The sequence below is a fragment of the Silurus aristotelis genome (assembly GCF_946808225.1).
Source record: "Silurus aristotelis genome assembly, chromosome: 16".
Classification (NCBI taxonomy): Eukaryota; Metazoa; Chordata; class Actinopteri; order Siluriformes; family Siluridae; genus Silurus; species Silurus aristotelis.
In genome coordinates, this window is record NC_139589.1 from 576323 (window position 1) to 599896 (window position 23574).

The following is a 23574-nucleotide window of genomic DNA, read 5'->3' on the forward strand; positions in this document are numbered from 1 at the left end:
CTGACCTGAAGCTACGGCTTCCTGTACACACCCTAGAGAAAGTGTTCTTTCACACAGAGTGATGAGCTCTGACACATGCAAGTACAGAGTTAAGACCACATACAAATACACACACACACACACACACACACACACACACACACACACACACACACACACTGTAATTGATTCCTTCATGCCTCTTTATCTCTGACAGTTTCTCCATGAAGAACTTCCAACTTCCTGCTGACTTTCAGGACTTTTTGTATTTCTCTGAAGAATAAATGTGGAATGAGATGTTCAGAAAGAACCAGAAACATGTGGTCAGGTGTCCACAAACTTTTGGCCAGATAATGTACAGTGTTGCCTGGTGTTTTGTTTGTGTAGTTAGCCAGATAATTAATTTATTGATTTATTTATTAATAAAGAAAAATGATGAATTGCATATAGTGTGTGTGTGTGTGTGTGTGTGTGTGTGTGTGTGTGTGTGTGTGTGTGTGTGTGTGTGTGTTTATATCGGATGTGAATCGCACTCGGATCGAGTACAGACATCAGACAAGGAAAAGAGTTTCATGAAACTGTTTATTTGGATGAGACCAGACGATTTCATCTCCATCACAAACACTTCCTGCTGAGTCGAGCACCAAGAGGAAACTACAGAGAGTGTAAATCCATACAGAGGTTTCCGTTTTCAAACACACACACACACACACACACACACACACACACACACACACACCGAGTCCCTCAGCAGCTTTCCAGTGAAGTGGTAACTGTGTACGTCTGTCTCTTCAGCCTTCTCTTCATCTCCCGCATCATCTGACACACGGCGAGATGATAGCAGCAGAAAACCGTCACCCAGTCCTCACACATACTGCCCTGCTCACACACACACACACACACACACACACACACTTGCTGTAATGCTGTAATGCTCACACACACAATACACACACACACACTACACAGATCACACACTCAGAAGAAGAACGTAACACGTCATTATAACACCATTACGTAACAACCTAATTATTAACATTTGATGCAGTTCCTGTGTTTGACCACTAGGTCAATAATAACTGTATGGAGCTTAATTATGGACAATGGAAACATGAATTAAGTATTAATTAGTTAATCAATCAATAACTAAGGGTGATGGTGTTTTAGATGAGCTGCTGCTTCTAATAACAACCTACAATTCAACCCCCCTCTAGCATTTCATGCTTCATATGACATTTATGACATTTGGCAAATGCTCTAATCCTGAGTGACTTACCGTTATCTCAGATATACACCTGAGCAGGTGAGGCTTAAGGGCCTTGCTCAAGGGCCCAGCAGAATCCGAGATTTCAACTCACAACCTTCTGATCAGAAGACCAACATCTTAATCGATGAACTCCCACATCCGTGTGAGATTTGAACAGATTCCTGTGTGTTCTCTGGGAATAAAACCAGCAGGGTTTTAAACACTTACCCTGATTTTAAAACGCTCTCTGATTGCAACCCGCATGGCCAACGTGGAGGCAGGAAGCAGGGGTAAACACACACACTCTCCAAACTGATGAGCCAAACTCATATCCAGACAACATGGCATAAACACACCAACCAAACCTACACACACACACACACACACACACACACACACACACACACACACACACACACACACACACATACATTGAGATACCTTAAAATTCATTTTCTGTATTTATTTATTTATCTGTCTCTCTCTCTCTCGCCCTCTGTCTGTCTAGATTTAACCATCTTTTCTGTTTCTATCTATCTCTCTATCTCTCTATCTCTCTATCTATCTATGTTCAAAAGGATGTTCAAAAGCACATAAACCAATCTGATGGTCAGGTGTCCACAAACCTTTGGGCAGACAGTGTACAGTGCTTTTGTAACTTTATTGATAATTAATTAATTAAATGATTGATTAGTTAAAATGCTGATGAATTGTGTAGTGTGTGTGTGTGTGTGTGTGTGTGTGTGTGTGTGTGTGTGTGTGTGTGTTTGTGTGTGTGTACACACAGAATGTGGAACTGTTTGATTCCTGGGGTTCATTCTTTTATACAAAATAATTTTTTTTTTATATATATTGTAAAACTCAAATCTTCTGCCAGATCCAGAAACGTTTCAGAAACAGATCACGTGCATTAAGCAGCGCTCACAGAACTCTATTAGGTGAGATGCAGGTGAGCTTCTCCATTTCCTCTGTTTCCTTCCTTCCTTCCTTCTGTTTCACAGGCAGCACTTTTCTGGTCCTGGGTTTGACATGTATACTGCCACCTAGTGCTTATTATTAAAAGTGGACAATTAGACACTCAGCAAACATCTCTTTTCTGAATATTTAATTGAGTTTACAGAATGAATACATATTGAATATTGTACATAATTTCATATTAATGGCCGAATCGTTTTAAATACGTTATATTTAGCTTCTGCTTTATTCTCTTCGGGATTTAAATGTTCTTCATTCTTAATAAATGTGTTATAAAGATTTAGTGTCTGGACTTTGATTAGATTTCTGAACCCTTCAGACACTTCAGAAGCTCTAACACTCTTGTTGTATTTCATGAGGATTCCTGCCAGGCTGAAAGGAGTTACGAGTTCTTCACACGTTCACGTCTCTGTTCTTACGTTCACACTTTCACTGCTTTATTTTTCTGTACGTTTAGAAAGTTAACTCCGTTAGTGCTAGAAGCTCGTTTTCTCTTACAGGTGCTGAGGTCGTTCCACACGTCGAGCAGCCCCGTGCTCCAGTCTCCCCCCGTCTGCGTGATGGTGGTCACTGTGGTGGTCGTCAGGCCGAGCCCAGGCTGAGTCACTACAGGAAGTTCCACCCTCTCAGTCCACGACGTCCATCGCGCAGATCGTGCACCGTGACGTTCCTGACCTCGTTTTCCAATATCCAGTGGTTTGTTCTGGGATTTCAGAAGAGGCTGCTGCTGCATGATTCAAACTAACTCTCCCTCACTCACACACACACACACACACACACACACACAATCACACACAAAGAAAACTGGAAGAATAATAACGATCACCCTTTTGAAACAAGAGGTGGTTCCTGATCTAACACACACACACACACACACACACACACACACACACACACACACACACACACACACACACACACACACTCTAAAAGAGCAGGGCGAGTTCTTTAGGAGCAGGAGTGTGTTAATACAGATAGCGGTTTGGGCTGCAACACACGACCAACAAGCTGCACTGAAAAGATAAGAACTTCGTACAGCAGCCGTCTGTCTGTCAGTGTAACTCAGTCTCCCTCTGTCTTACTGTCTCCCTGTCTTTCTTACTCCGTCTCTCCATCTGTCTGTCTCCCTGTCTATCCTACTCCGTCTCTCCCTCTATCTGTTTCCCTGTCTGTCTGTCTGTCTGTCTGTCTGTCTGTCTGTCTGTCCCTCTCTCTTTTTCGCCCTCACTCCTTTGCTGACTGTCCCTTAGTCGCTCAATCCTTTAGTCTGACGGTCCCTTAGTGAGTCTTGTTCTATTTTTTGCTCAATAAAGTAAAAGAAACAATTGAATGCACTCATTCCTCCTGCAACTATTAAACAACTGATGAAACACAAAGCAGCAAAACCCCAACAATCTCACACACACACACACACACACACACACACACACACACACACACACACACACGAAACAGACACTAAACATCACTGTCTTTCTGAGAAACACAAGAGAGAAGTTTATTTGGATTGTTTTCTATTTAAGTAATTTATTACAGAGAAAAAGGTCCAGGGTTCGAGAACATCAGAGAGCCGAGACACGACTCCGGTTTACAGACAGATCCAGAGAAGGAAAAATGTTCCGCTGATACGTCACTGTAGACCTCGAGGACGTCTCATTATTATAAACATGAGCAGGTTAAGTGTATTAAACATCACTGAGTGTGAAGGACTTGAACATTCCATTTTTATTCCACCAAACTTAAAAAACAGGAAGAAAGTGAGCAGAAACGCTGCACAAACCGACGTCTTATCAAGTGATACTGAAGTATTTTCTACTCTGATTAAGGCTTTTTATGTTTCAGGCTCCTGGTCTCGGTGTAGATCTGATCTCCCCAGATTTATTCAAATCAGTATAAATAGGAAACACTGTATAAACGTGAGTGTGTTGATGCTCTCGAGGACACGGTGAAGTCCATCTGCTCAACACCATCATTCTCTCCCTTCATCCTAAACATCTCAGTCGATCAGATAAACGAGTGTATCCCCCACATCCACCGTGACGCCCTTGTCACTCAGAAGCACCTTCTTTTCCTCCAGGTTGATGTGGAACACACACTTGTCCGAAATGACCAGCTTGCCGTGTTCCTCTTTCCCCAGCACGGGAACTCTCCGAGGGCCGAACTGAGGGTCTTCAAAACGCATCAGCTTCACTCTGGTAACATCTGAGAGGGGAAACAGGGGATCAGAAGCTTAGAGACACACACACACACACACACACACACACACACACACACACACACACACACACACACACACACACACACACACACACACACACACACACACACACACACACACACACACACACACACACACACACACGAGTACAGTTTCCTGGTAGACCGTCACCTTGTTCACAACAAACAATCTGCTCAGAACCACTTTAACATTTTTCAACACGTGGTTATCTAACACACGTCACCACGTCTCAGTCTCAAAGATCAACAAAGATCTTAAACAGAGATCACGATTGTGGAACATCTCCAGAGTTCATTCTGATTGGTCCACTCTACTACACACATACACACACGCTAATCAGTGCTGGTGGATGAAGGTGACAGTGTACCTTTAATGCCTCTGTTGGATTTGTAGAGTCGGCGAGCGATGCTGTCCCTGGTGTCTCCCTGCTGGATGTCCAACTGAGAGGAGAAAAGACCGCTGAAGGGCTGAGGGTTCACCACAAACACTGACACGCCAGGCTACGAGGAGGGAACAAGTACGGAAAACAACGTGGTTAATTATTAAAACACAATACATTTCATGACTTCAGCTCAACTCATCTATTATAATAATAATATAAATATAATAATAATAACATTATATTATATATAATCACTTAATCAGAGACATTTATGCAGAAATACAATTACATACATTCACAAATACATTTTTAATCGTCATTGTGCCTAATAATTAGAGATAGTTTGGTTGGATCGTACGCGCCGATAACCGATTAATCAACCAATAGTTTTTTAAATTATATATATAAAAAAAAAAAAAGATAACACTCCATGTAAAATAGTACTGAACCTTTTACAAAGAAATCATACATTATTTAAAAAAAAAAAAAAAAACAGTACTCAAATGTGAAAATGTGCAAAACGAGATAAATATTTATATATTCATTAATAAATTTAATTAAATAATTTATAACTATAATATGTCTCTCTCTCCGTGCTGTGCGCAGTCTCACGTGTAAAATCAAATCCCACGTCAGTGATTCGCCTCTAGAGGCCGCTCTTGTAATGACAGTGAACCAGAAGCTGGAAAAACTATTGGTATGGATTTTTCCAGCCATCAACTATCAGTGCCGATTAATCGTCAGAAACGATGAATCGACCAACCTCTATCTAATACATAATTACGAGAGGTCCGAGTACCAAACCAAAGGCAAACGTAATACAAAACTTGGTACAGTGTTCATAGCCCTTACCCAAGCATACAGCATGAGCCTTAAACTGCCTGATGGTGGCGCTCTAGCACAAGCATTGACACTATTGCTTATATCTCAGGAACCTGAAATTCTATTTAAATCCACCTTATTCCTTGGATGAAGCTGATGAAGGTGCCAACCATGAAATAATCAAACAGAAATTCTGTTTTTTTTCTATTCACTTACTGGTTGTAACCCCTATAAATTAAAGTTAATGACTGTGTGTTTTCTTTGTGCCATTTTCTGGTGAATTGATGTGCATTACCTCTGATCTGAACACAGTGAAGGGTTTTCCTGGACAGCAGTCCTCCTTCACTTTATCGTCTCCTTCTGAGGCGAACAGGACGTCGATCTGATCCAGCTACACACAGAATTAGAAAACAAATGACTGAGCAAGTGATCTGCGTATGAGGCGTATTACAGGATGAACAGATCGTCCATAACGGGTTCGGCGCTGCAGTAAGAGCGAGAGGAAGTAGAACTAAGAGGTTTGAGAATAACAGGGAAAATGTTCAGATTTTCTGCACAGCTGCTCGGCTTCTGACCTCCAGGGAGTTAGTGAGATAAACAATGTTCTCCAGTAGGACTGCTCGCTCATCAAACTCCAGCTCCAGATCCAGCACCCTTGGCCCCTTCTTCTCCAGGTTGTCCTGCACACACACACACACACACACACACACACACACACACGTGCACACATTCAGCAGACGTTTCTCAACACAATACTCTATTTGTACAGTTGAGTAGTTATAAAGTTGTATAAACTAATGTATAAATTTAGTGCCTGTAAGTTTGTTGCTTATAATTATGACTTCATTAAGAAGAAACCTTGAAAGGAACCAGGCTCACAAGTGAACCTCACCCTCAGCCCTCAAATGTCCATCATTACAGTTCCATCAGTGTTGAGGTGCTGTTCAGTGATGGACTCATATGCAGAACTGTTCATGCAAACTATAATTAATTAATTAATTGACTGATTAATCAGTCCAATTTAGGGACATTATCCCTATTCATTAAAAAACCCTAATCTCGAGATACAAAAATCACACATGTACACTGAGCAGTAAATTTCAGCTGCATTTCTAATTCCATGTAAGGAATAAACCATGTAATGGTTTCAGCGTTATTGGAAAACCATCAATGACGAGATGAATACAGTGTGACACAGCGACTACCATCCTGAAGATGATTATTTTCCCCCAAGCATTTTGTTTCTCTAAAAATGCTAATTTCAGGATTTGTAATTTATTAATGAACATGTTTGAACCTGTCCAGGCCAAAATTTCCTGCTCTTGCTGATGTTATAGCAGCTATAAACGCTCGCTCCATCACCAGGTCAATACCAGGTAACAGAAGGTAATAAAACCATAACGCAGAGAAAACAATGTAAAACGTTTGTCCTGAAAATGTAAAAAAAATTGAAAATTGAAAATAAAAACCCCTGACACCGTTCACTTCCTCCATTACTGTTAAACTAACATCTCTGTGACCATCCTGCTGATCAAAACGTTCTTATTTTTATTATTTATATTTAATATCCATATGCACACAACCGAGCAGTTGCTATAGAAACGATATTGCAATATCATTATCATATATCATAATAACTTGCAGAAAATTAACCAAAATATTTCGACCAATCAGAATCCAGCATGTAATAAAATGAATGAATAACATCAAAGTGTCTCCTTTAATACTTTGGATTATTATATTTTTTGATTAATTTTCCGTTTCGCACATCGGTACCTTGATCATGGCCACAAACGGCATGACGCGCTTCATGTACTTCTTCAGCTCCGGCATGGCTCCCAGCTCCAGCGCAATAACCTTATTATCAGGAAGAGCTCCATTGTTGTTCTGAGAAACGAAAAGAAAGAAATATCGCAGTGTTACGGAGGACAGAAAACGTCCTGGGCTCTCAGGAACAGGTGTGTTTTCCACGATTAAAGTTTGAACTTAAGATCTTTCAGGTGCTCATCAGCTTCAGAACAGATTTAATCAGTTTTACCTTGTAGTGTTTGGCCAGGAGAGAGAGGGCGCTGTGCTGCCAGGGGGGATAACTCTTCGCCACGTACACGGTGCAGTGAGAGGGCTTCACCGGGGGTTTGTTGTCTCCTTTCTATAAAAAAAAAATAAAATACATTCAGTCAGTGACCTTAATGTTGTATACACGTCATGGCCAAAAGTATTGGGACAACTAACTTCTCCAAACAGTTCCCACAAAGTTGGAGGCACACCATAGTACACAAATGAACTACAAGACGCAAACAAGTTCCAGCATGACGATGCCTCTGTGCACAAAGCCAGTTCCGTGAAGATCTGCTTTCCATGGGTTGGAAGATGTGGAAGATCTCCTGCTATAGAGCTCAGTACCTAACTCTACTAACACCCTTGTAGCTGAATGAGTCTCCACAAAATCTGATGGAACATCTTCCCAGAATAGTGGAGCTCCTTCTAACAGCACATGGAGACTCAATGTGGAATGAGATGTTTAGAAAGATTCACACAGCAATCTAATGGTCAGGTGTCCACAAACTGATGATCATCTATATACACCCCTCACCCCAAACTACAAACACCTTGTTTTTAGAAGGCTGCATGTAGGCTTTGAGACGGAGCCGCAGGTCGTGTGCCGTCTCCATCAGGTACTGTGAGGACCGGATCAGAACCTCGTTCACTGGACCAGCCGCAGGCCAGCGAGCCTTCATCAATGAATCAGTCTGGAAAGAAAAGAGCAGCACAAAGAGGGGAAATAAAAGGAGGATCAGTTTTTTTAAGCGTGCCTGGCACATCTCGGGCGTAGTTCAGACGATGCAGACTGATCTGAGAGAGCTGGGATGATCTTCTGATTTCAATCATGACAATTACACTTCCAGTGCAAAAAAAAAATAAATGCTGAAAAGTTTAACTTTTTAAGGCTAAGCGTAGTGTTGCTCACCTTTCCGAGCAGTGCCCAGGTGTACTCACACAGGTGAGGGCAGATAGGAGCCAGGAGCAGGGTCTGATTCTCTATGAACTGGAACACCAGATCTCTGTGCATTCCCTCGATGGCCAGTTCACGATATTTATCCTTTGCTGCCTGGGAGGAGAACATCACACAAGGAACGTGAGGAGAACGGTAGCTTTGGTCTCTTTATACACGTATTTCAATAACAGATAATTTATCAGAAGCAGGAATGAACAGTGTGTGTGTGTGTGTGTGTGTGTGTGTGTGTGTGTGTGTGTGTTAGTTACTTGGAACTCAAAGAATCCTGTCTTCAGTGCCTCCTTGTACATCATTCTCTCATAATGCTGCTCGGTTCTGATGATTCCAGAGTTAATTTCACTGTAAACACGAAACAAAAAAATCTTAGGATTTAGATTATATATTACATAAATTCTTAAAAAAAAAATTCCGCTATTGTTTTTTCCCCAATAAATGTGATAATTATGTGATGTGATCATAACCTGGCGAACACGCGGTCGTTAAACGTATCCGCAGGTCCGGTTCTCAGATTGTTCTGGTTGGAGATGATCTCTTTGACCCATTCCACCCAGGTGTAGAGACGCAGGATGCCAGCGTCTGCCATGGTCTCTACGAAGTTTGCGTCTTCTACTGTGTCTCCAGCATCGGCGAGCGCCAAGCGCATACCTGAGAGACGATTATAAAAATAAAATTATAAATACAGACAACTAAAAAAAAAATATCAAAATAGTGATAAACAATTCATTTTAAAACTTTGTCTCATTTTTTTTGTTTTAATACCTATTTATGATCTTAAATCCAGTGTTAAATCCAGTGGTGCTTTTTTTTAGATCATGTCCTGTAATGGTTTGTATTAATAATATTTTCTACATTACAGTTATCAACATGGAGAAGGATTATTCAGGACAGAGAACATTTAGTATACTCTGTGTAAAAAAACAAACAAAAATTTATAAAAAGCATAAAGCAGATCTTTATGGAGCTGGATTTGCACACAGGAACATGGTCATGCTGAAACAGGTTTTGAGTCTCCTAGTTCAAGTGAAGGCAAAATTTCATGCTCCTTCATCCTAAGACGTCTGATACAATTGTGGGGGGAAGAAGCACATGTGTGGAAAAATCTGGTGTCCCAATACTTTTGCCCATACTGTGCATTTTCCATAATTAACACACACACACACACACACGTGCTAAAATGAGGAACTGACGGACGTCTGTACTTTTCTCCAGATGGACTGATTTCAACACTCACTCCTTTGGGAAAATGTCGTCTGTTCAGTCTGCCTCCAAAAATGAACAAAAGAATTTCAAAATAAAGCCTTCCTTCTGTCTTTCAGAAAAGGAACAGATTTCAGAAACGCCATTCTGCCTTTCCAGAGAGACAAAGAGAAAACAAGGCCATCATGAAGACGCCTGAAGCTGTGGATGATGTTTCAGAGTACTTACCATCTGCAGAGAACTTGTCGATGGCCTGGCTCAGGGTCAGGAAGTTTCCTGTGGACTTAGACATCTAAAAAAAAAAAAGAAGAAATAAATAAAATAAAAACAGATCAGTCAAATATATAATTAATAAAAGAATTACACTTTTGAAAAAAATGTTTACACGTTTTGATTTCTCAGTAAAGTGACGTGTGTTTTTCTTTTTTTTTCTTAAGAAGAGGAAAAGAGAGCTAAAGAATGAGAGCAATGAAAGGAAAAAGAGGGAGCGAGGGAGAGGGGAATAAACCACAAAGGCGTATTTCAGGGGGATTCTTCTGTAATAATTACTTCTCCACATATCATATTAATACTGTTAATGATTCTCTTCAGGTGCAGTTTCATATCATATCAATGCTCTGCATGGTCTGACACATACACGGAACAATTCAGGGTGATTTATGACACCATAATTAGGGTGGAGATAAAAACCCACCTTCTCAGAGTTTAACAGGAGGTGTCCGTTGGCCCGAACGGCTCTGGGCCACTTCCCACTGCAGAAATAAAACATTATCCATCAAAACCTTTAAACAGCTCGGAAAACGTCCAGAGATCAAACTGAAACTGGATAAAAATCATCATCATCATCATCATCATCCATAACCTGGATCCAGATGTTCTAAATAAATCGGTACACACCTATCTCCAGGCCACATGGCCACGTGGTTGTACAGGTAGTAGGACAGATGGTTTGGCACCAGGTCTTTCCCGGAGACACGAGCATCCACGGGGTACCAGTACTCGAACTCTCTCCTCAGCCTCTGCAGATGCTCCTTAGGGATGTTTGTCTTGGGAAAGGGAGCTGTTTTGAAGAAGATGAAGTCCCACACCTCTCTGGTCATATGCTCCGGTCTGAAAAAATTATACACACGTTTAATTGTGAAGATCTTCAATATAAATAATCTAGTGATGCTTCAGTGTTGTATCTAGAACCTGCAGTACTAAGAGTACCTAATTCCCAAAGGTGAAGCTCCCAGTCCGTTGAGAACTCCTCCCTGCAGTAAGTGGGCTACAGTGTAGTAAGCCATGTAGATGGTGGAGTCTGATAGAGACTCGATAAGCCACTGTTCGTCCCACGGCAGACGTGTACCTACAGGAGGAGAAAACAAACAAACAAACTTAAAGGAATCAATACCTGACTGAAGAAAATCTGCAGGTGATCCACAGGATGAGGAGCTACAAGGGTGTTAGTAAAGTCAGGTACTGATGTAGGTGAGGTGTGCAGTCGGTGTTTACATTCATTTATGTTTAAAACGGTTTAGAGCTCTATAGCAGGAGATCTTCCACTTCCGTTTGGGGAAGAACCACATACGTCTGGAAAAATCTGGTGTCCCAATACTTTTGGCCAAATTGTGAATCATTTGCTTTCAAGCGATATTGTGTTCATAACTGCTGCTGTTTTTATCTACACAACATCCTTTTGTCCTAATAGACGTGTGTGTGTGTGTGTGTGTGTGTGTGTGTGTGTGTGTGTGTGTGTGTGAGAAAGTATAAGATTAAACCTAGCTGTAAGTAAACATGTAGAGAATCATGCTTTACCTAAACCATAAGTTCTGGAGCAGGCGTGTTCCTGAAGCCATGCCAGTGTTGCCTCGAAGTTCTTCCTCGTCTCATCACAGAATCTGCAAATTTCATACAGAACAGTGAGTGAGTGTGTGTGTGTGTGTGTGTGTGTGTGTGTGTGTGTGTGTGTGTGTGTGTGTGTGTGTGTGTGTATGTATATTAATATTAATGTTTGTCTGTAAAAAAATCCACATTTAAAAATCCTGATCACCATCAATTCTTTTTTCTAATAATCTTAAAAATTATTAGTTTGAAATAAAGCACTTCAAAATATGCAGAGAAAAAAATCGTCAACTCAGCTTTTAAAAAAATAAATAAATAAAAAATTCACCCTGGTTTTCATACAAATCTACATTGCAAATATAGTTAAAGAAAAAAACATTAATAATATTTAAATAAAGAAAGAAAGAAAGAAAGAAAGAAAGAAAGAAAGAAAGAAAGAAAGAAAGAAAGAAAGAAAGAAAGAAAGAAAGAAAGAAAGAAAGAAAGAAAGAAAGAAAGAAAGAAAGAAAGATGTGAATGGATTTTTCGTCGTCTGGAAAAAAAAAAAAACTACCGTAACTCACGTCTCCAGAGACTCCAGAACAGTAACAGCTTGCTGCTTCCACTCCTTGTTTCCATAATCCAGATACCTGTCATAGATAAATCAACAAATAAGAAGGGGGCAGAAAAAGAAAAATAAATAAATAAATAAAAAAGGTGAAATGACTGTGAAAAACGTCTAAAGTGGTTTGATGGCGTAGAGTAAAATCTCGGGCTTGTGTAATTAATTGTAGAAGAGAGAGAGAGAGGATTAACGGCAACATGGTGTTTTATCTCGTTAATCCCGCTCCTCTTTCATCCTGAGAACGGATCATTAATCAGGACTGTTTTTCACCAGTAATGTGAATCCGAGTCTTTTCCAATATTCCACGAGTCTGTTAGCGAAACAAGAGTTTCACTCCTCCGACAAAACAGACGTCTGTGTTTAAAATCCACTCACCACTGATCACACAGAGCCACCACGCACTCGTCTGCCGAGCGAGAGATCACTTGCTTTTCAGGCTCCATGTAAATCAAAGCCTCGCCCTGGAGACCGAATAAAAAGGTGTTTATTGCAACAAATTGATGTAAAGAAAAAGAACCCGAGTTTTACACCAGAAAAGAAAACTGTGCACTGTGTTTACACTACACGTGCTGTTTATTTACTCATTCCAGCGATGTTTCTCCAATAAAAACATCTGCTTCAGTTACAGCTGAGCTTCTTTTATTAACAGTACAGTGGCACAGAGACAGACTTTACTAACAATCCGTAGCTGAATGAATCTTTAATAATAATAATAATACTTTATTAAAAATAACGTCTACCTCTGACTCTAAGTCCTTCCCCTGATTACTCATTTTGTTCTCCAGCACTCAGTGCACTTTACCTTTTATGGAGTTTTGTGGGCGTGGCCTAATGCAATTATCAGGAAAGCGCGTTGATGTGAACAAAACAGTCAGTGTTTCTGAGCAAAAAAAACCCACAAACATACAAACCTTGTCCACCATCATCTTCTGAATCGGTTTCTTCACATCCTGAACCTTCTGCCCCTTAAAACCATCAACCAGCATAACCTGGATAAAAATAAATAAATAAATAAGTAGATAGGTAGACGGATAGACAGACAGACAGACAGACAGACAGACAGACAGACAGACAGACAGACAGATAGAATATGGTGGATGGATGGATGGATGGATGGATGGATGGATGGATGGATGGATGGATGGATGGATGGATGGATGGATGGATGGATGGATGGATGGATGGATGGATGGATGGATGGATGGATAGGTAGGTAAATACATAACAGTCGAGACAACCCAACCCCCCCTTAGATTTGCCGTATATCCACCCAAAAATGCTGAAGTCTCACCCCTTCATAGAAGCCTTTGAGGTAGACTCTCTCTTTGGCCTCAGCGAGCTTCTCTCTATCATTCTGGCTTTGGATCTTCAGCTCATCGCACACCAGAGGAGCTGAAAGGTTTCCATAACCTGGGATCTCAATGATGGGAACCTTGAAAAAAAAAAAGAATTGTGTTTGTTTTCTTTCTGCAGTTACACAAACAAACAAACAAAAAAGGTTCTGAATGGTTTTGGATGATCAGGCTGATGACCAGAAACACAACAATGAAAGAGAAGAGGAACAAATCTCTTCCAAGCGAACGGGGAAAAAAAACCAGCTTAAGTGAAGATAAACACATGAAGCTGCTCACCGGTTCAAAAGGCAGCACCATGTGATCTTCGATCCCGTACTTCTCCCTCAGAGCCTGGAGAATAAACAATCAGCAACCGTGTGGATCTTAAACAACCTTCTTCATACAACTAAATCAAATCCTCAACAATTAAATAAATACAGAAATAATCACCGCTTTCTTTTTGAGGTCTCTGAGCGCAGCGATGTCGTCAGGAGCATCCGAGGGCACGCTCGTCACTACTCCTGTTCCTACGCTCAAAAACACATGACATCAGGAACCTCCTGCTCCTCTACTGATTACTTTCAGGAGACCTACACATACACTTTTTACAGTCTGACACGTTCCTCTCTCCCTCTGAATCAGCTGCTGTGATTTATACACAAGTCGTTTTTTAGTGGTGTGTGATCACCTGGGCTCGACCTGTACGTCATCAGAACAAATCACAGCAGCGATGATCAGGAATAAATAAACGCTGATTATATTATCCATGTAGCGGTCGGAATATAAACTCAAAACAAAACAACTGCCATCGGGTGCGAATTCTTTATTATTATGTTAAATATAGATATCATGTTTTTGAGAATCGATACAGTATCGGCAAACAAAATATCGCGATACTCGTGTGTATCGATATTTCCTTACACCCCTATTATAAACCGTTTAAGGATAACGTAAACCAGACGAATGCAGACCTTTATCCTCCTTGATGGTGAGCATCGGCAGGGCATAGATAGTCTTGTAGGTAGTCAGAGGAGCGTTCAGGGAACAGCCGAGAATGTCCTGGAGAAACAGAAAGTAGAAAACAGAAGGTAGAACGTTTTACTAACAGCGCACTCATCAGTACATCCACCAGCATCAAACTGTGTAATAAATAGTGGAAGGTGGGACTTTAGTGGTTTAGGAACTGGGTTACTGATCAGAAGGTCATGGGTTCAAGCCCCAGTATTACCAAACTGAATCATTCCATAAGATTTTATGATTTTAAATGTATTTATTTTGCTTCCTAATGCTGGATTAGTTTATTATTTAGTTCTGCACCATACAGATAAAATGAGCATCACTTTTTAAAAGATAAATTGCCTAATAAAAGAGCATTATAACTATCATAATAACATTTTTCCATATTCTTTGCCATTTCAAATAAAAACATGAACTTATGCATATGCATGTGGTTGCTGGCTGAAGCTGACAAATAATTAGCGCCTCTAGAGGCCAATCTTGAAATGACAGTGGACTGGAAGTCAGAAGTCAGAAAAACTATCGGTGCAGATTTATGCTGATTGTCGATAGTTCCAGCGATTAACGTTTATCAATGTATTACAATACAGCTGTTTTTTTCTTTGGTTTGTTTGCAGGAATGTCCTCTTCAGAGCTGGTTATTGGTGCACTTTATAGAATAGAGAATATGTAATAATAACAGTAAAAAAAAAAAAGGAAGGCTCAGAAAACACTGTGCAGAATTTGGTGTATTGCCCCTGAGCTACAGGGCAGTTGTACTGCTTTATGTAATTCCTTACATGCTTCAGACACTTTTCCCATTCAGATACCCAGGATAGCGTGTGTAGATTGTGTGTGTGTGTGTGTGTGTGTGTGTGTGTGTAGAAACCTGTCCGAGCAGTTGCATGACTACAGGCACCACTCCGTTCTTCTTCGTGAAGCCCTGGTAGGCCATGTTCCTGGCGGCTCTCTGCGTGCTGATGAACACGTCTCCGCTCACCGTCTCGAACGCCACGTACTTCATATCAGGTCTGATCCAGCAGTTCGTCTGCCCGAACATGGTCTCTGGCCTCAGTGTGGCTGCCACCAGGAACACCTTCTTCCCCTTCAGAGTGCTGGAGCAGAAATCAAATCAAACAATGTACATTTTTAAGGAGAATAGGTGAGGAGGCAGTCAGCATGAAAAATTCACCCCAAAGGTGTTCAATATCTCTATAGCAGGAGATCTTCCACTCCCAACCAAATGAAAAGCAGATGTTCATGAAGCTGGCTTTGTGCACAGGATCGTAGTAATGCTGGAACAGATTCGGGTCTTTTAGTTCAAGTGAAGGGAAAATCTCATGCTCCTGTACAATTAAGTGCCTTCAACTTTTGAAGAACCACATGTGCATGGGAAAAGGCGGGTGTCCAAATACTTTTGGTCTATATATTGGGCCCAAAATCATGACGTTTAAGACAATTTCTAAAATCTTTGTAAAGGAGGATAAATAAACATTTTAAAATAGTTCAACATCAGAAGGTGGAAGACGAGTTAAGAACTTTGAGGAAATTTAAAGTAGTCATATGGTGGCTTTTGGTTTTTTTACCTCAGTTTTGCAGGATAAGGTTCCACCATCTTCATTTTAATAAGCGTGTACTCCTGAGGTCCGACCCCCTGGAATAATAATAATAATAATAATAATAATAATAATAAATATCAATCCCCTAAAATATAATTTTGATTGAAAATGATTGAGTTGAGTTGACGTGTCCCCACTTCTCCAGTCTGTCTGTCGTGGTCCATACACGGCTGTCCGTCCTTCGGAGAGTAAATCGTGTACCTGGGAAATCAGAAATTATGTTTAATTTGCATTCCATTCATATCAACATTTGAACAGGATGAAAAACAGAAGGTGTACCTCTTCCCAAACTTGATCTTCTTCCTGTCTCTCAGAGTCAAAAACTGCCAGCGGACAAAGGAGTCGTAGAAAGGGTTAACGTCGGTGGTGATGAAGGAGCGACGCCAGTCCACCTAAAACACACCACAGTCCATCTGTGATCTCCTCTTAGCTTATAGCTATTTATAACAGCGCTCCTGGTGGTGCTGTATACAGGGCAGAGAGATACCACTGGAAACATCACCTAAGGGTTTCTATTACACCTGATAGAGCCGGGCGATATATCGATATGGAATAAATATCGTGATAAAAATTCTAGGATACTCTTTTCCAGGATACCATAGATATGGTGTTGTGTATTTATGTTGCTGTGATCTCCACTCCTCTGATTCTGGTGTTTTCCTTTTCCCTCCTACACGTTTACGCTCTCTGGGTGATCAGGGTTTTTCCTCACACGCACCAAAACTGTGGAATTCGCTCCCCATTGAGATTCGACCAGCCGAGCCTTTTAGTGTTTTTAAATCTGCTCTTAAAACTCACTTTTTCAGGACAGCTTTTATGTGATCTTTAAATTTTTGTGACGTATTCTGTGATGTTTATTTACTTATTTACATTTTCTGATTAGTTTTTTTCTTATTATTATTACTATTTTTTTTTTTCATTCCTTTTTCTATGCATTGAAAACGCTTTAAGAAGTTATTATTATTATTATTGTGAAATTTGTGTCATGTTGCCAAGACCCTAAAACATGATATCAGAAACTGTGATGATGTTTTTTTTTTAAAGAAGGTGTTAAATAATATAATAATAAGGATGTGTTAATTACTAAAAACTAATTATTTTTAAATAATATAAAATATATAATACAAGTATTTTAAACATTTACATTTCATATATAATATTTATATATATTAATATATTGAATTTTGAAGATCATACACACAATTTAAACATCAATCAAAAGCTAAATGTCCAAATGTCCATAATATAAATATCATATATACACACACACAGCGAGACATGGCTGAGTGCAGGTTTGTAAATGAGGGGCGGAGCCACAGTAAAGGTGTGGTAAGGATCACAGACCTGTATGTGATTTCATTAACAAATGTTCTCTGCTGCAGTGATCGAAGAAAAAAGAATAAAAAGCTGTGAGAAAACAGCCTCGTTGGAGAGACAATGAGCTGAGTGTGGGTTTTATTTTGTGTGGGTTTTTTTGGATGGATGGATGGATGGATGGATGGATGGATGGATGGATGGATGGATGGATGGATGGATGGATGGATGGATGGATGGATGGATGGATGGATGGATGGATGGATGGATGGATGGATGGATGGATGGATGGATATAATAGCTCCAAGTCTACTACCTTCACACCCATCTTTTTCAGATCTTCCACTGCCAGTGGAGGAAAATAATCAAGCCAGTGCTCAGCATTAGAGAACTTCACGATCTCCTCATCCTTTAGGCCCAGAGACTTCATGATGTCCCACTGGAACTTGGAGGATCCGGCTTTAGCAGCTGCTTTGCTCTGAGGAGAAAACGCAGACCAAACACTGTATTCATAAATCATCATAATGACAACTTTCATATTTTCACAAAATTAATAATAATCATTAATAGTTTTATATTATAAACGAACAGTAACATAACATCAGAGTCAGGAGATCAGGATTACAGTTTCTTTGTAATACAAATTGTATATAAACACTGATTTTTTATTTTTTTTTGTACCTCTGACAGACTGCAGTAAAAGTCAAATTTATTTAGCAGACTGTAATTATATAAATGAGCAAAATAAATCATCATACTGCTGTTTATTTATTGTAATAATGTTAATAAAAGAAATGTGTGTTAATCACCAGATTCTCATTTAATACATGAATTGCTTTTATTTAACATAATATTTCTATTGTTTTCAGCAGCTTTGAATTTTTGGAAGATTTTTTGTAAAAGACGAATAGAAAGATAGAAATCATTTCACTTGTTTTTAAATCTAAAATAGTGACAAATTCAGCATCAGTACCTTCTTCCCCTTCGCCTTGTCTTTGATGATGATCTCGTCTGAGGTCTTCGGCTTCTCTTCTGCTTCCTCCTCATCTTCATCAGGAAACTGGGGTGGATTTCCATAGAGCTCCATCTCTCGCTTTAACTTGTCTGCACAGGCCTACACACACACACACACACACACACACACACACACACACACACACACACACACAGGAATATACCAGCTGCAGGTATAAAATATTATTCAATAGTCACTGATCTCCAAAATCATCCACACTGTGGAATATTAGATATGATCCAGGTGTGAGGTGTTCCAGGATGTTAGTGCAGATGTGGAGGTGAAGAAGGTCCGGAGGTGAGGTGGAGATCATTATAATGGTGTATGGTCTCACACCAAGCTGTGGATTATCACCTGATATCATGATCACTTCCAGCATTGAGGAGTTCAAGCTGTTATTGATGTTTGCAGAGTGAAACTGACTGAATGGATCAAAATAACACTTTTATTACACATTTTATATACGACTCGTTCATCTACAGTTCTGCTGCTCCGAATCACACACACAGATAAAGTAGTGCCAGAAGATTATATTTATTTACAGGAGTAAAATGTACTGAAGCTGTTGGACTGAACTCCTGCTGATGCTGGTTTTCGTTCTGTTTCTATGAACTTTTTCTTCTTCAGTTCATCAAATTCATCTTCTGCCTCGAAAATCCTCGTATTCATCATAGAAGTTCCACCGCGCGCAAAACTCCTCCATGGAGTTTATTGAGGTCATTAGGAAACGTGTACGATCACCGTCTCACTCTGGATGGAACTGGAACTGGATGTTACTATGGTTACACGTGTTTATAAGCAGAACATTCATTTAGATTCACCTGACAAACACTAACTAACTGAACTTCCAGCCAATCACAATCCAGTATTCACACCTGAACTTCCAGCCAATCACAATCCATTATTCACACCTGAACCTCCAGCCAATCACAATCCACTATTCACACCTGAACTTCTAGCCAATCACAATCCATTATTCACACCTGAACCTTCAGCCAATCACAATCCAGTATTTACACCTGAACTTCCAGCCAATCACAATCCACTATTGCACACCTGAACCTCCAGCCAATCACAATCCACTATTCACATCTGAACTCCTTCCAGCCAATCACAATCCACTATTCACACCTGAACTTCCAGCCAATCACAATCCACTATTCCACACCTGAACCTCCAGCCAATCACAATCCACTATTCACATCTGAACTCCTTCCAGCCAATCACAATCCATTATTCACACCTGAACTTCCAGCCAATCACAATCCAGTATTCACACCTGAACTTCCAGCCAATCACAATCCACTATTCACACCTGAACCTCCAGCCAATCACAATCCACTATTCACACCTGAACTTCCAGCCAATCACAATCCACTATTCACATCTGAACTCCTTCCAGCCAATCACAATCCACTATTCACACCTGAACTTCCAGCCAATCACAAATCCATTATTCACACCTGAACCTCCAGCCAATCACAATCCACTATTCACACCTGAACCTCCAGCCAATCACAATCCACTATTCACACCTGAACTTCCAGCCAATCACAATCCACTATTCACACCTGAACTCCTTCCAGCCAATCACAATCCACTATTCACACCTGAACTTCCAGCCAATCACAATCCACTATTTACACCTGAACTTCCAGCCAATCACAATCCACTATTCACACCTGAACTTCTAGCCAATCACAATCCATTATCCACACCTGAACCTCCAGCCAATCACAATCCAGTATTCACACCTGAACTTCCAGCCAATCACAATCCACTATTCACACCTGAACCTCCAGCCAATCACAATCCACTATTCACACCTAAACCTCCAGCCAATCACAATCCACTATTCACACCTGAACTTCCAGCCAATCACAATCCACTATTCACACCTGAACCTCCAGCCAATCACAATCCACTATTCACGCCTGAACCTCCAGCCAATCACAATGAAGTATATATATATAAGTATATATTTTGTATTGTGGTTGACTTACTTTAATAGGCATTCCAGTGCAGTGTAATCCGAAGGGGAAAAGACACTGGAGTCCTTTTAAGCGCTGAAAACCCACTGCAAACTACAGAAGATTACATCATCATCATCATCATCATCATCAACACTTGAGATAAACACACACTCTTATGTATCAGAAATAATCAGATATGATATGAGCAGATGAACGAACCTCACACTTGGAGAGACAGAACGTGTGACCGAGGTGCAGTTTCCCGTTCATGTACGGATACGGAAAGGTCACCATGTACTTGTTCTTACTGCAAAAAAAAAAGCCAGTGGATATTAGAAGATCAGGAGAGTTCACACGATATGCTCAAAAGTTTGTGCACATGTTCTTGTTTTTGTACATCTTATTCCAGATTTATTCTTCTCCATTTAACAATAACCTCCTTTTTGTGCCTTCAGTCTTCTCTTCTGCCTTTTCACTAGATTTTGGGGCATCAAATTTTGTTGGTGCACAAACTTTTCCATTTATTTTTATTTTTTTTAAACATCTTTAAACTCACGTTTTAACCTCCACCCCTGGTGCGTCGATCTCGAAAGTTTTCTCCTCCTCCCATTTCTTCTGGATCTCCGTCTCGATCTTCCTCAGGAAGTCGAGCTTCGCAGTTCCTTTTCGTTCCTTAAGAGAACAAACCAACATTATCTGATTTGTCAGAAAAGATTTTAGTGACAGTATTACTGTATTATCATACAGGCAAGAAGACCTGATTAAATGGCTGAAAGCGAGATATATATTGAATTGCTATATCACGATAAGTGATAAAAAAAATAATATATCGTTGTACCTATAAATCGTGTATCGTGATATTTCAAATATATATATTTCAAATATTATATGTCAAATCGCTGTGCTGTTAAAAATCTACAGCTGTTACTGCTCCTCTCTTATTTCTTATTATACATTTTATCCGGGTTGTTCACCTGACAATAACTTTATAGCCATAAAATCATAGAATAAATTATTATTATTATTATTATTATTTTAAATATATATAATGAGCACATGATATAAAATATAAACTGATGGCTGAGAGTATTCTGGGCTCAATCCCAAACGCCTGACTGGTTGATACCATAGCGCACTACTTAGGAAGAAACCGTTTTTTACGTAATGAACACTATCTAGTGCACTATTTAAGAAGCGGATAGCAATTTGGGACGCTACACATTAGCAACGCACGATTTCGCATGCTAACGGCTTCTTCTTTTTACACGAGTTCACGGATTTTTTTAATAATAAAATATTGCTGCGGAACTTAACGGGAAGAAGTTTAGCGGCACTCGTACCGTCATTCCTGTTCAAGTCAAAGCCACTTTAATGGTGCTGAAAGAAGACAGAAGAGACACGCGCCGGTTCTTCAGCACTTTTCTGACGACAAGAGCAGCGACGGAGCAGATCAGCGCGCCGAGCATTCTGGGAAATGTAGTGTATTTTTTGTCCTAGCAGCTAGTCAACCATTATTAGCTAATTGTAGATAGTAGTATAGTAGATGTGAATCTAAAATTATCTAAATATTTTCATTATATAAATACATAAAACACAGTGTGTGTAAAACGTGTGATGACTGATTCTGATTATTAAATAAAAATGCTAACAGCTGCCATATGAAAATAATCACAACGCCAACAAATGGTTTGTTTTACAGTTTATAATTGTATTTAATTTGTATGTACAGTCACGTTAATGTATTCAATGTTCATTGAGGTGCACTGATGTCACTGTCTCCAAGATCATCATCTTATGGAACAAACAGAAACCCTGGAGGTGTGTGCACTCCTGAGGACCCGAGACTCCTAGCAGAGTGCTCAGAGGATGCGCAGACCAACAGGCACATGTTTTCACTGACATCTTTAACATCTCTCTGAGCAGCGCTGTTTTCCCAACGTGCTTCAAGAAAACAGCTATCGTCCCGTGTCAAAGAAACCGTCTGCGTCCTGCCTCAATGATAACTGTCCCGTTACACTCACTCCAATCATCATGAAGTGCTTCAAGAGGCTCTTCATGAGGCACATAAAGACCCCTGCAACACTGGATCCAGTTTTATTACTCAAACCGCTCCACCACACTCCACCTGGCCCTCACTCACATGGACAAGGAATCATGCGTATGAATGCTGTTTATAGACTTCAGTTTAGCATTCAACACTATCATTCGTTAGCTCCTGATTGGGAAACTGAGCCTGTTGGGCCTGAACATCTCCCTCTGTAACTGGATACTGGACTTTTTAACTGGAAGACCTCAGGCAGTCCGGATCGTCTCACTTTATTGTACTGTATATGGTTGGAATGACAGTAAAAGCCTATGATGTTGACTTGATGTTCCCAAATATATTCCCAAACAGAACCTCTACGTATGACAGAAAGAAAGTTTGTGATGAGAAAACATAAGCAAAGTTGCAAAAATCCTTCTATAACAAGGCCACGTGTGCAGAAAAAATAGATGAAGAACAGATTCATCCTCAGCACCATGAAAGGAACACAAAAGATCTCTTTTTAAAATAAAGTTTAAAAAGGATATAAGAGATGAGGTGTTTTATAAAATACATTCTTAACTTTATTGGTAATTAAATATTCAGAAGACAGTCCACGGAATGTTATCTGTTATTATTGATTATTATATACAATTGTATATAATTAGTGTATCTGTTTCATTGCTGCTACACATTTCCATACAGTATATATTAATAATTTAGGAAATTTATTGAATGTACAGCATCTATACTTAATGTGTGTTTTATTTAACATTTCTGATATTTTATTTTTACTTTAATTGTATACCCTGAGCAACTGAAACAAACTATTTCCCTGTGAAGTCAATAAAATATTCTGATTCTGATTAAAGAATCCATTCCAATAGGACACAAGATAAGGGGAAGAAACGATTGTGTTTCTGAAATAAATGTCTGTATCTTCTGTTGCTAAAATGATCCGGTCTTCTTATGACGGTCGGTGCTCCCTGTGACTGTGTGTGCAGCCTTGTGCTGCC

General features: G+C 39.9%; 2 protein-coding genes and 1 long non-coding RNA gene across 3 annotated transcripts; 1 reads left to right on the forward strand and 2 right to left on the reverse strand.

Moving 5' to 3' along the window:
• Window positions 1–547: 547 nt before the first annotated feature.
• plac8l1 (PLAC8 like 1) lies at window positions 548–3119 on the reverse strand. The gene is made up of 3 exons (XM_083564470.1): window positions 2699–3119; window positions 1454–1590; window positions 548–858 (listed from the first exon to the last, which is right to left on the reverse strand). The coding sequence occupies exons 1-3, from the start codon at window positions 2931–2933 to the stop codon at window positions 727–729; spliced, it is 504 nt and encodes a 167-aa protein (XP_083420596.1). The 5' UTR covers window positions 2934–3119; the 3' UTR covers window positions 548–726.
• A 578-nt stretch (window positions 3120–3697) lies between these two features.
• On the reverse strand, window positions 3698–22025 carry lars1b (leucyl-tRNA synthetase 1b). Its single transcript, XM_083564315.1, has 32 exons — window positions 21876–22025; window positions 21092–21207; window positions 20755–20842; window positions 20566–20646; window positions 18521–18661; window positions 17864–18025; window positions 16513–16625; window positions 16371–16434; window positions 16201–16268; window positions 15504–15729; window positions 14590–14677; window positions 14069–14145; window positions 13916–13969; window positions 13576–13716; window positions 13196–13273; window positions 12660–12745; window positions 12244–12309; window positions 11654–11736; window positions 11066–11204; window positions 10754–10966; window positions 10551–10608; window positions 10085–10148; window positions 9121–9304; window positions 8908–8998; window positions 8612–8752; window positions 8253–8393; window positions 7682–7792; window positions 7420–7530; window positions 6219–6323; window positions 5939–6034; window positions 4807–4939; window positions 3698–4402 (listed from the first exon to the last, which is right to left on the reverse strand). Exons 1-32 carry the CDS (start codon window positions 21879–21881, stop codon window positions 4197–4199), a joined length of 3531 nt encoding a protein of 1176 aa, XP_083420441.1. The 5' UTR covers window positions 21882–22025; the 3' UTR covers window positions 3698–4196.
• LOC310738972 lies at window positions 21918–22859 on the forward strand. The gene is made up of 2 exons (XR_014537205.1): window positions 21918–22014; window positions 22294–22859. It is a non-coding gene; the product is annotated as an uncharacterized lncRNA (long non-coding RNA).
• Window positions 22860–23574: the final 715 nt, after the last annotated feature.